The 14,015-nt window shown below is 32.0% G+C and overlaps 1 protein-coding gene across 1 annotated transcript in view; it reads left to right on the top strand.

Annotated features, from left to right (window-relative positions):
* Window positions 1-13,445, top strand: part of LOC139511709 (uncharacterized protein PF3D7_1120600-like) — a 42,375-nt gene extending 28,930 nt beyond the window's left edge. The window contains exons 4-13 of the mRNA XM_071298742.1: window positions 857-1,052; window positions 2,610-2,753; window positions 3,592-3,786; window positions 4,870-5,128; window positions 6,141-6,273; window positions 7,761-8,320; window positions 9,560-9,753; window positions 10,496-10,604; window positions 12,037-12,279; window positions 13,266-13,445. Of these exons, the coding sequence (XP_071154843.1) occupies window positions 857-1,052; window positions 2,610-2,753; window positions 3,592-3,786; window positions 4,870-5,128; window positions 6,141-6,273; window positions 7,761-8,320; window positions 9,560-9,753; window positions 10,496-10,604; window positions 12,037-12,279; window positions 13,266-13,324 (2,092 nt within the window). The 3' untranslated portion in view covers window positions 13,325-13,445. The remainder of the gene's footprint in view (window positions 1-856; window positions 1,053-2,609; window positions 2,754-3,591; window positions 3,787-4,869; window positions 5,129-6,140; window positions 6,274-7,760; window positions 8,321-9,559; window positions 9,754-10,495; window positions 10,605-12,036; window positions 12,280-13,265) is intronic.
* The last annotated feature ends 570 nt before the right edge of the window (window positions 13,446-14,015 follow it).

The following is a 14,015-nucleotide window of genomic DNA, read 5'->3' as shown; positions in this document are numbered from 1 at the left end:
GATAATTTTTAGATACTAGTTATATTATTAGCGACGAGATTTAAATCGAGTTTGTGTATGGCTTTTCCTTGTCTATGTCCCCTATTGTTGCCATTTTTACCTAATTTTTTTATATCTGTTCTGTTTTGTTCACACATCGTTATCAAAACAATGGACTGCCATACAAGTGAGAGGTTATCCACCAAATTTTACATAAGAAAATGCCTATACAAAGTCAAGAATATGATAGGTGTAATCAATTCGTTTGATGTGTTCAAACGGGTTTTTTTATCATTTGGTGACGGACTTTCTGTTTTCAGTTTTCCTCGGAGTTCGGTATATTTTATTATTTAAATGTTCATATAACTATTGCCCTTGAACAGAACATATGAAGAAAACTGGATTGAGAGTGCAGATATCACCCTGATGTTTTTGTTACTCCTGAGACGATGTCTTGAAACGACACAAACAAGTCATGTTTTAGCGATCGACCTTATACATGTACTAATAAACAGAATAAACGCACCAATAGGGTATCAGTTATTTGATTGCGTTATCAATATTTTTGTGTGAAGATGAACAATTAAAAAAATTTAAACCAGAAATCAGTCTAAAGCTAATGGAGAAACATTTTTCAAATTCGACATAAAAAAAACCCGGAAAAGTTATATTTCTACATTCGTATGATGTTTTTAAGCTTTTAATTTTGCCATTCAATAAGGCACTTTCCGTTTTGAATTTTTCGTCGGAGTTTAGCTTGAACGCAGTACATGAACATAATTATTTTTGATAGTCTAGTAAGATATATTATTTCGTATATCTGATGAAAATCGTAGATGAAATGTTATATCTATCTAAAATGTGTATTAAATTTTAGTTGTAAAGCAAATGACATATTCGGTGATGAGACAGTAGGGTGTATTGTTTTAGTCGACGAAGAGAAGCAACCGCCTATTTCATTCGATTGCGAAATTCAAAAACCATCATCTTTTCCAAACACAGTCGAAACATATGAGATATTGATTGGAAATATTGTAAAAATTAAAGTCCAGGGTGAACAGGCAGTAAGGGAGGTAAGTCATGTTTACTGTTAGCAAACGTCCAGTTAATTACTTTAAAAATAAATGAAGAAGAAAAAACTCTTTTTAAAATAATTTCATGTGTCCGAAGGTCGGGTTGACCTTCATCGGAAACGCTCCACATGCGGGTTCGTCGGCTATGTTTGACAGCGGAGAACAACAATCCAAGTAAGTTCAAGTAACAAATTACTTTTTTGAAAATTGTCAGTACCAAAATAAGGTATTGCCCGGAAGGAACCGAAACACCTCTTGCTAGTTTTCCGCGTTGCAGATTTTTAATCTTTATATTCAAGTTTGAAGATAAAAACTACGTTTGACGATTTTCTCCTGTATAATTTATATATAAATAAATTCCTATCAAGTGCCAGTTTTTTAGTACAATTTCAGTTTACATTAATATACAATGAGTCGCTCGGGTGTTATACTTTGTGTCTTTATGCTTTTAGAAAACGGAGCATTGAAAACGTCTGCTTTTGTCTGTATAGTTTGGTTTCTGACGTGCAATACCTTATTTGGTACTAACATTTCTCAAAAAAGATGTTTTGATGCTTAAACTTACCTGGATCGTTTTTATTTGTTTCAGAACCGCCACCATACGTCACAGATAGTCGACACCCCGCATGTGGTGTTCTACACGATGAGTGTAGATTTATTTTTCATTTGACATTATCTTGGGAATAATTATGTAAATAAAATTGTTTCGTCCGGTCATGAAACTGATATTCATGCCAATAATCCTATTTCCATACTGTCAATAAACAAAACAATGCAAGTAATGACAACGGAATTTAGTGTAATTGAAGATTATGAATATTATTCTATGGCAAAAGGAATAAAGCAATATTTTATGACATGCATGTTTATTTGATATACAATCGTTGCCTTTTTCTTTTCTTTTTTATGGCCCCGCAACGAAGTTGTCGGTGTCATATAGTTTTACCCTTGTCCGTCATTCCGTAGTTGTGTAATTCCGTTGTTCCGTAATTCCGTAATTCCGTCATTCCGTCATTCCGCAACTAACCATTATATGGAGTTTTTTTCTAAACGCCTTCAGATTTTGGGCTGAGTTTTGGTATGTCAGTTAACCACGATGAGTTACAGATCAAGTTTAAGTTTAGTTCCGCTCCACTCCGCTTATATTTTGCCGAAATTACGGGCTATGGACTTTGATAAATTGTTGAAAATCACAGTTATACAGACCTTTTTTCTAAATACTTTCAGATGTACGTTGGGCTGATTTTTGGTATGTAAGCTAACCATGATGTTTTACAGATCAAGTTCAAGTTCAAGTTTCGCTCCGCTAATTTTTGCCAAAATTAAGGGGTTACAACTTTGAAAATTGTTATATGGACATTTTTCTATTCGCCTTCAGATTTTGAGTTGATTTTTGATATGTGAGACTACCATCATGTGTGTGTCCACATGTGTTATTGAAATTGCAAAATTTTCAACTTTTTGAGACGGGCCATTCGTGTCGCTTTGACACATCTAGTTTTAAACCTTTTTCCATATTAGTTTATTTATGCATGTTAATACCAATTTATACTACAGGGATACGTAAAAGTAGCAGTCCCGTTCAATAAATCTAACATGAGATTTTTCCACGAGCCAGTTCTACGGATTTTCAATTCAAAAAGCAACTCATGGATAAGCATTGATTCTTTTGAGAATATTTATTTTGATGAGAATGATTTGGTAAGTTTTATTCATAGATCTATATCTATAAAGCAGTTATAAGATTTGAATACACCTTATCGTTAATCCCGACTGACCCGGCCGCTTGAACTTTTGACGTCAACAACAATCACTTTTCCATTGTGGCGTCAGCTATTTTGTTTTATGACGACAACATTTTACCGGAACCTGTGTCACATCCAGCAATGGCGGACAAATAGCGATAAGGTGTATTGTTTAGACATTGATTGATACGTATATTACGATATTTTATCGAAACATCTCTATCAATTAAAATCTTATTAGCTATAGAAAAAAAAGGATATGGGGTATCCTCAACATGAGGCAAAACAAACTCTCACTTCACTGCAAGTTTAAGACGGTCTAAGCACCGGCTTAAAAAGGAATGTTTTGCAAAATTAATTATGAATCATGGACAAAGAGAAAATGTGATATCAACCTAATCATATCATAAATGATTTTTATCAAGATAGTGACCTGGATGTTCTTGAATTGTGGAAAATTGTTCAAGTACTCAATATGCTAGCTTTAAATTGACCGAATCAATTTGAAAAACTAATGTTCACCCGGAATTTTACTCTTCCATTTTTCTTTATTATGACTATCTTGTATATCATCACAATTGAAAACACACCCTGGAAGAACTTCCATTTGAACACCCTTGTCAAAGAATAATAAAAAAAAAATCCAAGAATAATAAGGTGATGAATTGGCACTTTTTTAAAATTTCTGTTCAGTATTATTATCAAAAGGAGTTATTTGATCATGATTTAGACAGATTAAATCTTATTACTTCCACAAAATACACATTCAACAGTATTTAAAATTTAACTTGTAGGATTTGTCTGTCTTGGAGGCTAACCTTAGTAATGTAGAGGAAAGTGTTTTTGTAGTTGTTGCAAGACCTGCTGCTGAGTTTATCACGTTTGATAAAAACTTTCAAGACTACGATTCGAGGATAGATAGTGATGTTACAGTATCAAGTCCTTTTGGATCACGAATCAAAACTGACACAGTTTCCATCAAATTTACGGTATTTTAGTTGTTCTTTTAATATGCTATTTTTTTCTAAAGTACCATAAACGCCAAGATAAATTCAGAAAGGAGGAATTCCATAAAAATTTGATAGAATCAAACGTTGGACTATATAAAACAATTATAGAATAAATGGGTTAAAAACTGTCATCTTCCTTACCAAGTGCAATCATTTACAGAGGAATACCACCAATTTGTATGACAGTTCTTTATAGTTCCGTTAAATTGACAAAACTGTAGCATAAATATATATATATAGTATAAGTAGTGGCATTGTTAATACCCAAACTCTTTTGGTTTTTAATTACATAAATAATAAATAAATAATTACAAACTATGGAATCTGTTATTGGGTTTTCACTTTTTATCACATATGGTATATGTAATATTTAAGACGATAAATATATACATTGATGAAAAGAGCACATTATTCAATAAGCAACGAAAGGATTACCCAGACCACAAACGGACAAAATTGAAACAACTGATGCTTATCTACAGTATAAAATGTGAGAGACAATAGTCTGTTTGCTGATACCCGCGTAAATGATTCTGTAACTAGAGATTCCTATTATAGTTATCTACTTTAGGAGAAACATACATTTTTTTCTACAATGGAGAGCTAGCGGAAAGAGCAAACTTATGTGTGCATAATGTGTGATCTTTAAATCTTTTGATTACATTTAGTTTTTTGTTAAGCTAAACAAATACTTTTGATACCAGAAGTAAGATTTCACCAAAAAATGTTAAACATGTTTCGCAATCGTAGATCTTTTATAATCACCATAATTATCGCCTAATCGGTAAAGTTATAAGAATCTTCTAATTTCTGAAGTGACATCTTAATTGAGTCTGTTTTGACGGCTTGTTCACCTCGACGCATCCGGCATCGCTCTGTTATGGAGATTAGCGAAAAAAAATTGTCATGATGAATTACCGTTTACTCTTATTTTTGAACTAAAGTTTGGAAAGACATTAACAAATTTATGAAGAATTTACACAAACAAATTGATTGGTTTGATTTATACAGAACTTTCCAACACATACGAGTATCATTAAATTTTATCAAATTTATCTCCAGGTTCTGCCAATAAGCGTTGACATCGTAGCAGAAACTCGAGATTCTTCAGAAAATGATTGCCAGGCATTGGTTGGAGCAAGTCCAGTTGTTATCATAGAACAAAGTTATCGGAATCCGCAGCCACTGTTCATTTGTCTTCCATGTGAACGACCAAATCTCAATGCTCTGAAAAACCGACTATCAGGTGCTCCTTGTCCTCAAGACTCTGGGATAGTGACTATGTCAAGACTTTCAAAATGTGCAATGCACGATTTTGTAGGTATGGAATTATTTTTATACTAAGTAAATAATTAAATATAATCAAGAGACTACACTCATGTTTGTCTTTAAGAAGCCTGTTCTATTATAAGGGTATTTTTATGGTTTAAAAACTCTACATAAAAAATAAGGTTGAATACTTTTTTCAAAAAATAAATGAATGTCTTACCTAAAAAGTGTATCCTATTTCAAAAACACGAGAAAAATAACAATCAAAGACATTTTTCTTTATAAACTGTGTTTAAAGATTTATATAGTAGATATTTAAGATTTCAAAATTCCTGAAACTTGCATTATATGAAACCTAATTTAAGATAGTGTCTGTCAGTAACCTTGTTTGTAAAAAAAAACATGTTTTATTCAACAAGATGAATAAATTATCAAACGTAACTGAAATGAAACCTCTTATAGAAAAATAACTTTAGCTACAAAATGCTAATCAAATTTGATGGAAAAAAAACATATTTTTCGTTTTGTGAAGATAATGGATTCTTGTTTCTTTCCATGTCTGATGATTGTCTGCTTTTTGTTTATGTTATTCATATTTTAAAGTACATGCACTTTGTTAAAAAAAAAAGAAGGTCAAATGGTTCATAGATCATTTACTGTTTTTAAATCAACCAGTAAACATTAATAATTACAATACATATTATTGTACATATGGAAAGTACGTGAACGCACAATTTCATAATACAATGTATATTCGTCCATATTTGTTTACCATAACTTCTATTTCCGGATTGACACAATTTTGACAATTTTTAGAAATAATGAGCGTTTACTCCATAGTTAATGAAAATATACTTTAAGTAAGCCTTTCTAATATTTTAAGAATCATTTTAAAAATAATAGGTATACTTTAGCTCACTAGGCATAAAATAACGAGGTGTTTAGAAAAATGAGACCTCGGTAAACTCCGGAAAATTTTCCGGAAATCTTTATTATGGGTAGGATACCGTAAATGTTAACGTCAGACATTACACTTTACCATTTAAAATATTTTTTTCTGGCAGAAACATGGTCTGAAACAGAGAGTCACCTAATACGAATTGGTGGATGTGAACGACTAAAGTGTGAACTCATGACCTACAATGATGTTGCGGAGGACAATAAAGTATCTTTTTGTATACATGAACAAAAAACAACGTAAGTCCAAATCATATATAATTAGCCAATTCTCCCCTCATTTTTAGTAAAAATTTAGTCATTCAGTTAAAACATTTATACATATTCACACACTCCTGGCTTTCAAAAGAGAGGCGAAAGAAACCAAAAGGGCATTCAAACTCATAAGTTGAAAAACAAAAGTACAATGCCATTATCGAAAATGAAAACACCAGAAGACAAAAAGCAGTAATTTAAACACAACATAGAAAACTCTAGACAAAGTAACACGAACCCCATTAAAAACCTAAGGTGACGTCATTGGTTCCTGAAAAGTAGGCAGATCCGGTTTGACACGAGGCACTCATCGTGTTGCGTTAAATGTTTAAGATATACTCATATTAGATGCCAGAATTAAAATTTTGGACGCAAGACGGAAAAAATCTTCAGTGACTGTCGAAGGAAAAAGGTCAAATAGGTCAAATACAGTACGAAGTTAAAGAGCACTGATGACCAAACTCGAAAGGTTTTGACAAATACAGCTTAGGAAATATCTTCCTGTAGTAGAGCATTTCTAATAAAGATATTCACAAAAAACACTTCGAAAACATCAAGATATTGAAGTTGTATAATTATATTTGTCTTTTTTTGATATACCGTATTACGTCACTAGCACACTATGTAACGAATTTATCTTACCAGCTATCTTAACGTGTGAAATTTAGACTAGTGACCTATCAAAATGAGCAAGTCTTCAATACTGTTAGCATTAAAAACTACTTTCATTGATCCTACAAAAACAGATGACAACAATAACAACTTGTTTGGTTTTTTAAAATGTGTTTTATGAATTTATTTCAATTTTAATCATCATTTTTTCGTCTGTTGAAACTTTTAAGAGTTTTTCTCAGTACCGTTTTGTTTTTATAAAGAGACGTAACACCACTATCAACCGTGTATTAAATAAACCCCGCCTTCCTTATAACCTAATATAGAATATAAAGGGACGTAACACCACTACTAACCGTGTATGAAATAAGCTTCGCCTCCCTATTAACCTAATATGAAATATACACGGTCTCCACGCGGACGCTTTTAACCATTCATATTCCTAGAAATGTATAGGAGGTAAGATAAAATTGCCTCTTTGTTACCATAATATCAATCAAATTGAATTTGTGTAAGCAACAAAAATCAAGCTGCACACAAAAAGATAAATGTTAGCTGTATTATTGATACAATAATACAATACTAAAAAAATATCTAATGTGTTAAATAAACATAAATAAATTTACCTGCCTTCTGTCAATCCAAAAAAATGGTTCAAACGCATGAAATCTATGTAGTTGTTTTGATTTGTTTCAAGGTTAAGTTAGATATTACAAATCAAAGAACAAAATAAAAGACTAAATATAAAGTACCATAACGGGATCATGTACAAACCAGTAAGATGCAAAGTAGTTTTGAATGCCATATTATAATATATTATTTAAATAAAGGTACGTTATAAGAATTGTATTTTGTTACAGATGCCTCATTGTAGAAACAAAGAAGGAAGCGACTAGACCAAGTATAAAGTCAATAGCATTAAACATTCTAAAAATAATCAAATACCAGCGAGTTGTTATTTCAGTAATACAGAATAAGAATATGATACAGGATTTGACAGTGACGTGTGACTTGAGGTCAAGATACGCTACAAGATGGCGTCGGCGACAAGAACAAGATTACGATATTTCTTCAAAAAATGCAAGTTTGAAAGAAGGTGATATAATTTCACTAAATTTAAGAGGGAATTTAACATCAATAGGAAAACGTTTTCATATATTTAGATTTCATGGAGCACAAGGTACTCGGGTTAACTGGAATTTGCAAGTTGTTGATGGTTATTCTCAAAGGAGTTTAGATTTTTATTACGGGTTTGTGCAATTGCTCAGTTTAAAGACTGTTCCGTCAAGTTTTGAAGAGGTAAAAACAATTGACGGACACGATTGGGATGTTATTCTAGAAATTCCTGTACGATTACCAAAGCACCAGATTGGTTCAATTCCTCTTCCAGTTAGAACGAACTTAAATGTTATTGAAGAAGGTACGTACATGTACTTCTTTTATTATTATATGACGATGCACTTGGTTGGGTGTTTCTGTTAGTGGAAAACATAAAAGTTATGATAATTGATAATCTATCAATTTTTAAAACAAATTAAGGTCACATACGATGCTGCAAGTACCGTTATTAAAAAAAATACAGGCACTTGAAAGCAAATGTTTTATGTAAAGTTAGTGGTTTGGGAAAAAAGAGAGACACAGATGGAACGATTGATTGACCGACTTACCAAAATATTTATTTGATTGGTGTATAACTTAACTTTCAACACTATTGTCCTATTTCGAGGCGGTCAGTTATTATTGGTGGAGGAAGCCGTAGTGCCCGGAGAGTATTACCGATCTTCGGTAGGAAAACTGACAATCATGGTCAATTAAAACGATGATCGAGGGCACAGGCCCAGTGCAGGGTTCGAACTCACAAACACAGTTAAATGTTGTATATTTAGATCTTGTGGCTGTAGATTTTTAATACAAAGCATGCACCTTCGTTGTCATGTACATTTTAGGGGTTGTATTTATAAATAAATATTGAAAGCTACCAATAACAGCAATTCTAACGTACCATGCATTAACATTGCAAATGTAAAACGTATGCACGAATACGCGAAATGTCAAGTATTGACGAATATCACGTATGTAAAGTATGCAAACACATGGCAAAATAAAAGTTATACGACTGATATTGATTATTGTTTTTATTGTTGTGCAAGTACAATGCGATTTCGTTATCTCAATGGGGCAATTATTAAGATTTTTGTTATTTGGAATTTTCATCTTAACCTGTTGCTATGTTGGTTTAGTTATTTCGGGTGACAAAACCGTGCAGAAAAAAATATTTCACTTGTGTGTTACACAATTATTTACATCGTTTTGTTTGGCAGACTATTCATTTTCATCCTGTTTAATGCAAGACTAATTCAACGTCCCTTAAAATGGTCGTCATAAAAATCAGCAAAAGCTTTAAAAATTTCAAACCTTAAGTAATTGTTGCGCCTTTTGAGAGTCAAAAACAAACAGTAACTGTTTTACCAAGCTGCTAAATAAATTAATAATTGACAAAGTGCTGTATATGCTATGTAACTTAAATAATTATTTTTTTAATTAATATGTACGAAATTTAATGCACTTATATATTGGTAGCATAAACATGCAGCTTTCTTCTAAAAATAATTTCCTTTCAAAAATGAAATAATAATGATATAACTGTTGATATCAACAGGTCCAGTAACACTTCAATTTTTATCGTCCATTGCCGATGGTTTGGCAGGACATTGGATGCAAGTTGCTTCTTCTTTGCGAATAACAAATGCCAGGCTGCAATCACTACGAAGACAAAACAGAAACAGCGATAAACAGCTAGTGAAAGATTTATTGTTTACGTGGTTTAAAAACATGCCTCATGCCAAGGAAAAGGTAAGAAGTAGGACGTATTCATAAAAGGGCCTCGTTGGGGTTTACTCAATATGAAATAGTTGGTAAAACGTGCAGACAACAAAATAAAAAAACAGCGAAAAACAGGCAAAAAAATGAAAAATGTCCTAAAATATAAAAAATACAGACTTATATATTAGTCACGTGTTAACCCATCAAACTTGTGCAGCAATATATCTTTTTTGGTGAGCCTCAGAGGAATATCGCTCGGATAAAAATACGAATGCTTAAATTGGAATAGTTGACAGTTTTTTTTTCAATTTGTTCTTAAGTGCACCACGAAACAATAAAATTATGGAAGCTTATGGGAGAGCATTTTTAAATAAATTGTTTTCAATATATATCCGGCACACACACTAATGGTATCTTTTAATCGATATATGCCGGATAAAACCTAATACATTTATATCACTTTTAAATATCAAAGTGCCGAGATGCTTGATTGTTTATTTCATACGTATCACCCAGATGAAAATGTTTCATGCATTGTAAGGACGACAAAAAACTACGAATTAGATACAATAGGTAGTTTTATAGAGTAGGTTTTGGTTGGTCGGTATGATGAGCGGGAAAATTTAAATTGCCACTGAAAAATTAGAGTAGATTGAATACGGATAGAAAATTTGCCTGAAAACCGGACAACAAACAGACCCTTCAGATGGTTGCTGCAAAAAAATGCCGTGTTCAACTGAAATAAATACTCATTTTGTTGTATGTGTTTTAGGCATCAATGTTGATCAATGTTTTGCAAAATTGTGGAAAGCATGATATAGCAGAAACTTTGCGACAAGAAAACGAAAAATTCAATACAGAAAAAACAAAGATAGCCACAGGTAAAATACATTGCAGTATTTACGTATATATATATATACATTGTTTAAGACCGTACCTTGACCTATAATTGTTAACTTTTATAAATTGTGACTTGGATTGTGAGTTGTCTCATTGGCACTCATACCACATCTTCCTTTATCTATTTAAAAAATATTTTTGAAGGCATTTATGGATGGATTTTTAAAAACAAGGCGTTAAAAGATGAAAAATTGTCTTAAGAATATTTGTGCCTTTGGACATGGTTTTGTTTTCAGTTGTTTTTGTTTTCTCTTGATGTGAACACAGATAATAAAATGTTACAATTTAATTTGATTGAAAATATATAGCAAATTTCTGAACAGAAAATAATATCATGTTTATCTTGTGAGAAAATGAAAATGATCCACAATAAAAAAAAAATACAAGCAAATAAATAAATAAATCTGTGACAAGTCGTCTTCTATTGGTACCAAGTTTTTAAAAATAAATCCAGAAATGACCCTCAAATATGTTTTTTAAATGTAGCTTTATATGAAATAAATAGGGAAAAACTAAAGTGACGAATACTTATGGCCATATTCTATATCTTTTTTCCATTTATTATCCGTTTGAAACAAGACAATTTTTAGAAATGTAAACATCACAAACACACAATGGGTCGAAAACAAAACTTGACAGGAGTAAGAATTTCTATAATATGTATACGAACTTATTAATAACTTTGATCGTATATACAACATTTTATTTTCATATGGAATACACCGATTTCACAAATACAGTTATTGCGCTTTGATAGTTCTTCAACATTAGAGTATTTAAATATTTTGGTGCAGAAAAATCTGGTCCGATTAAACAATGTCTTCTTATCATTCATAATGGTTGACTTCTCTATCAATTGTTTTCTTCATTTTCTCAGCTTAACAGTTTGGATCTTCAAGAAATGCTTTGAAAAAACATTGTTTTAATTCTCTCTCAAAATATCGTTTTAATTCTTAACATGTATCTACAGAATTTATCGTATGAATCGCAAACCTTTCGTGAAAATAAGTAAATCAACAATTAACGAATTCCGAGGAAATTTCAAAACGGAAAGTCCGTATTCAAAAGGCAAAATCAACTGGTTGATTCTAGTACTTATACATTATAATAAAGGAGATCGTACAATAAACGACGAGAAGGTACTTCACAGGAAACAGTGACTGACCTGGTTGAGTTATCTGAAAACATATTCATGGCATAAATTCAATTTTCTCAAAACATATTTTTGTATCTGTACGCGTGCGTTATATGTTCCTAACGTTTAGTTTTCAACGTACACAGCTAAAACAATTGATTCTTGACAGACCATTGCAGAATGTTTATCTACATTTATTTTGTAAATCCACATTACTAAAAAACATACAAACATTGTTCATTTTTTTAATTAATGATTTCATTATATTTTTCCACCAGTACACAGCGTAGAGAAAACATTGAGTACTGTCATAAAAAGTCCTCATATAATAGCGAAATGGAAGGAGCTTGCTACAGAATTAGGATTTTCCTTAGAAGATATCAACGATTTTCATAATTCCGGTAACACTGAAGGAGAAAGGTGTTTAAATATGTTAAGTCGATGGATTGATACAGGAAAGCAGAGCTGGTTGAGAATACTGGCAAGATGTGTACGAAGAATAGGATGCAAATATGTTGCAGGTAAACAAACTGAAAAGATTCATTTAAGATCTGCTTAAAATGCATGCAATAATTCTTGTCGACTTTCTTTGTCATTTATGTCTATGCAACATGTTTTTAGTTGTTTCTTTTAATATCTTTTTGTAGAGTTTAAAACATTGATCATTCAATATCTAGTTTTTCATATTTTGACAAGTACAATAAATTCATCATAAAAACCAGACTAAAACTGTATACGCCAGACTCGCGTTTCGTCAACTAAAAAGACAGCAATGACGCTCGAATAAAAAAGTCTAAATAAAGTTCATTGAGGACTCAAAATTCCGAAAAGTTTTGCCAAAAGCATCTAGTGTTATTTTTTCCTGGGGTAGACAATTCTTAATATTTCGAAAAATTAAAAGTTTTGTAAACAGTTCATTTTTTATTATGGCCATATCAATGATAATCCGTGTCAATAGTTATCAAAGGTACCAGGGCTACAATGTAGCACGCCAGACGCGCGTTTCGTCTACATAAGACTCATCAGTGACGCTGATATCAAAATATGTATAAAGCCAAACAAGTACAAAGTTGAAGAGCATTGAGGATCCAAAATTCCAAAAAGTTGTGCCAAATACGGCTAAGGTAATCTATGTCTGGGATAACAAAATCCTTAGTTTTTCAAAAATTCAAAGTTTGGTAAACAGGAAATTTAAAAAAATGACCACATTATTGATATTCATGTCAACACCGAAGTGTTGACTACTGGGCTGGTAATACCCTCGGGAACGAAACGTCCACCAGCAGTGGCATCGACATAGACGTGCTGACTACTAGACAGTATCATTGTCCTTGCACCTTTGCAATAATACAGTAAAAATACTGAGGAATAAATAAACACAAATTTACATTACAACAGTGCAATTGCTTTAAAATGCTATGAAATTTCAGTGATCAATGGAAAGAGATAGAATAATGGTAGACATCGATTTTGTATCCTCATACTGCAGGTGTTTTTTTCTTTTCAGATCATTTATTGTCAACACTAGTAAAACAGAATCAGCTAACCTATAAGATGGACACATAACTTTAAAGATAACTATCATATGAACCAATCATGTTCATTAAAATTGCAGCATATAAAATGTAATTTAAGTACTTCCGATAATATTTAGTCAAAACAATTAAAATAAAACATTTGAAACATGTGTTTTTCTGTTAACTGTACGATTAGATATTTCTTAAGGAACTTTCATTTTTGACATCAAAGCTCCTTTGTTCTACCAGGGGTGATAAGAGCCTAAGATATCTTATCGCACCGCGAGTAAATTATCACGTTGTGATTGGCTTAAAGACGTCACGTTGTGACCCCTATGAAACCGTAGGGGGTTAGTAAATTTTATAGGGGGTTCATAACGTGTTAATGGTGACGTCATCTATTGATGTTGTTGTATTTTATAGTTTATTTATCAACAAAACGCAGCAAAAAAAGTACAGCATGCGATAAAATATACGGTGAACCACTGACCCGTCCGAATCCCCTATGGATTTTATTCACCCTCTATGGATCCGTAGGGGGTCAGTAGCGAACCATATAACTTATAATATCGTTTCGTTTCAATGCGTTTTAAATAAGTTAAGTAGATAATCGATGTTCTCAACTCGTTAACCCATTCTGAATAATTATGTCGTCAAGAAAACAAACGAAGTAAATCTCTGACATAGATAAGATTCCAGTTATACTTGCATCACCGACATAAGATTGCACACATTAAAAA

Source organism: Mytilus edulis, chromosome 2 (assembly GCF_963676685.1).
Source record: "Mytilus edulis chromosome 2, xbMytEdul2.2, whole genome shotgun sequence".
Lineage (NCBI taxonomy): Eukaryota > Metazoa > Mollusca > Bivalvia > Mytilida > Mytilidae > Mytilus > Mytilus edulis.
Note: the sequence above shows the minus strand (reverse complement) of the source record. Positions and strands in the feature narration are given on the sequence as shown.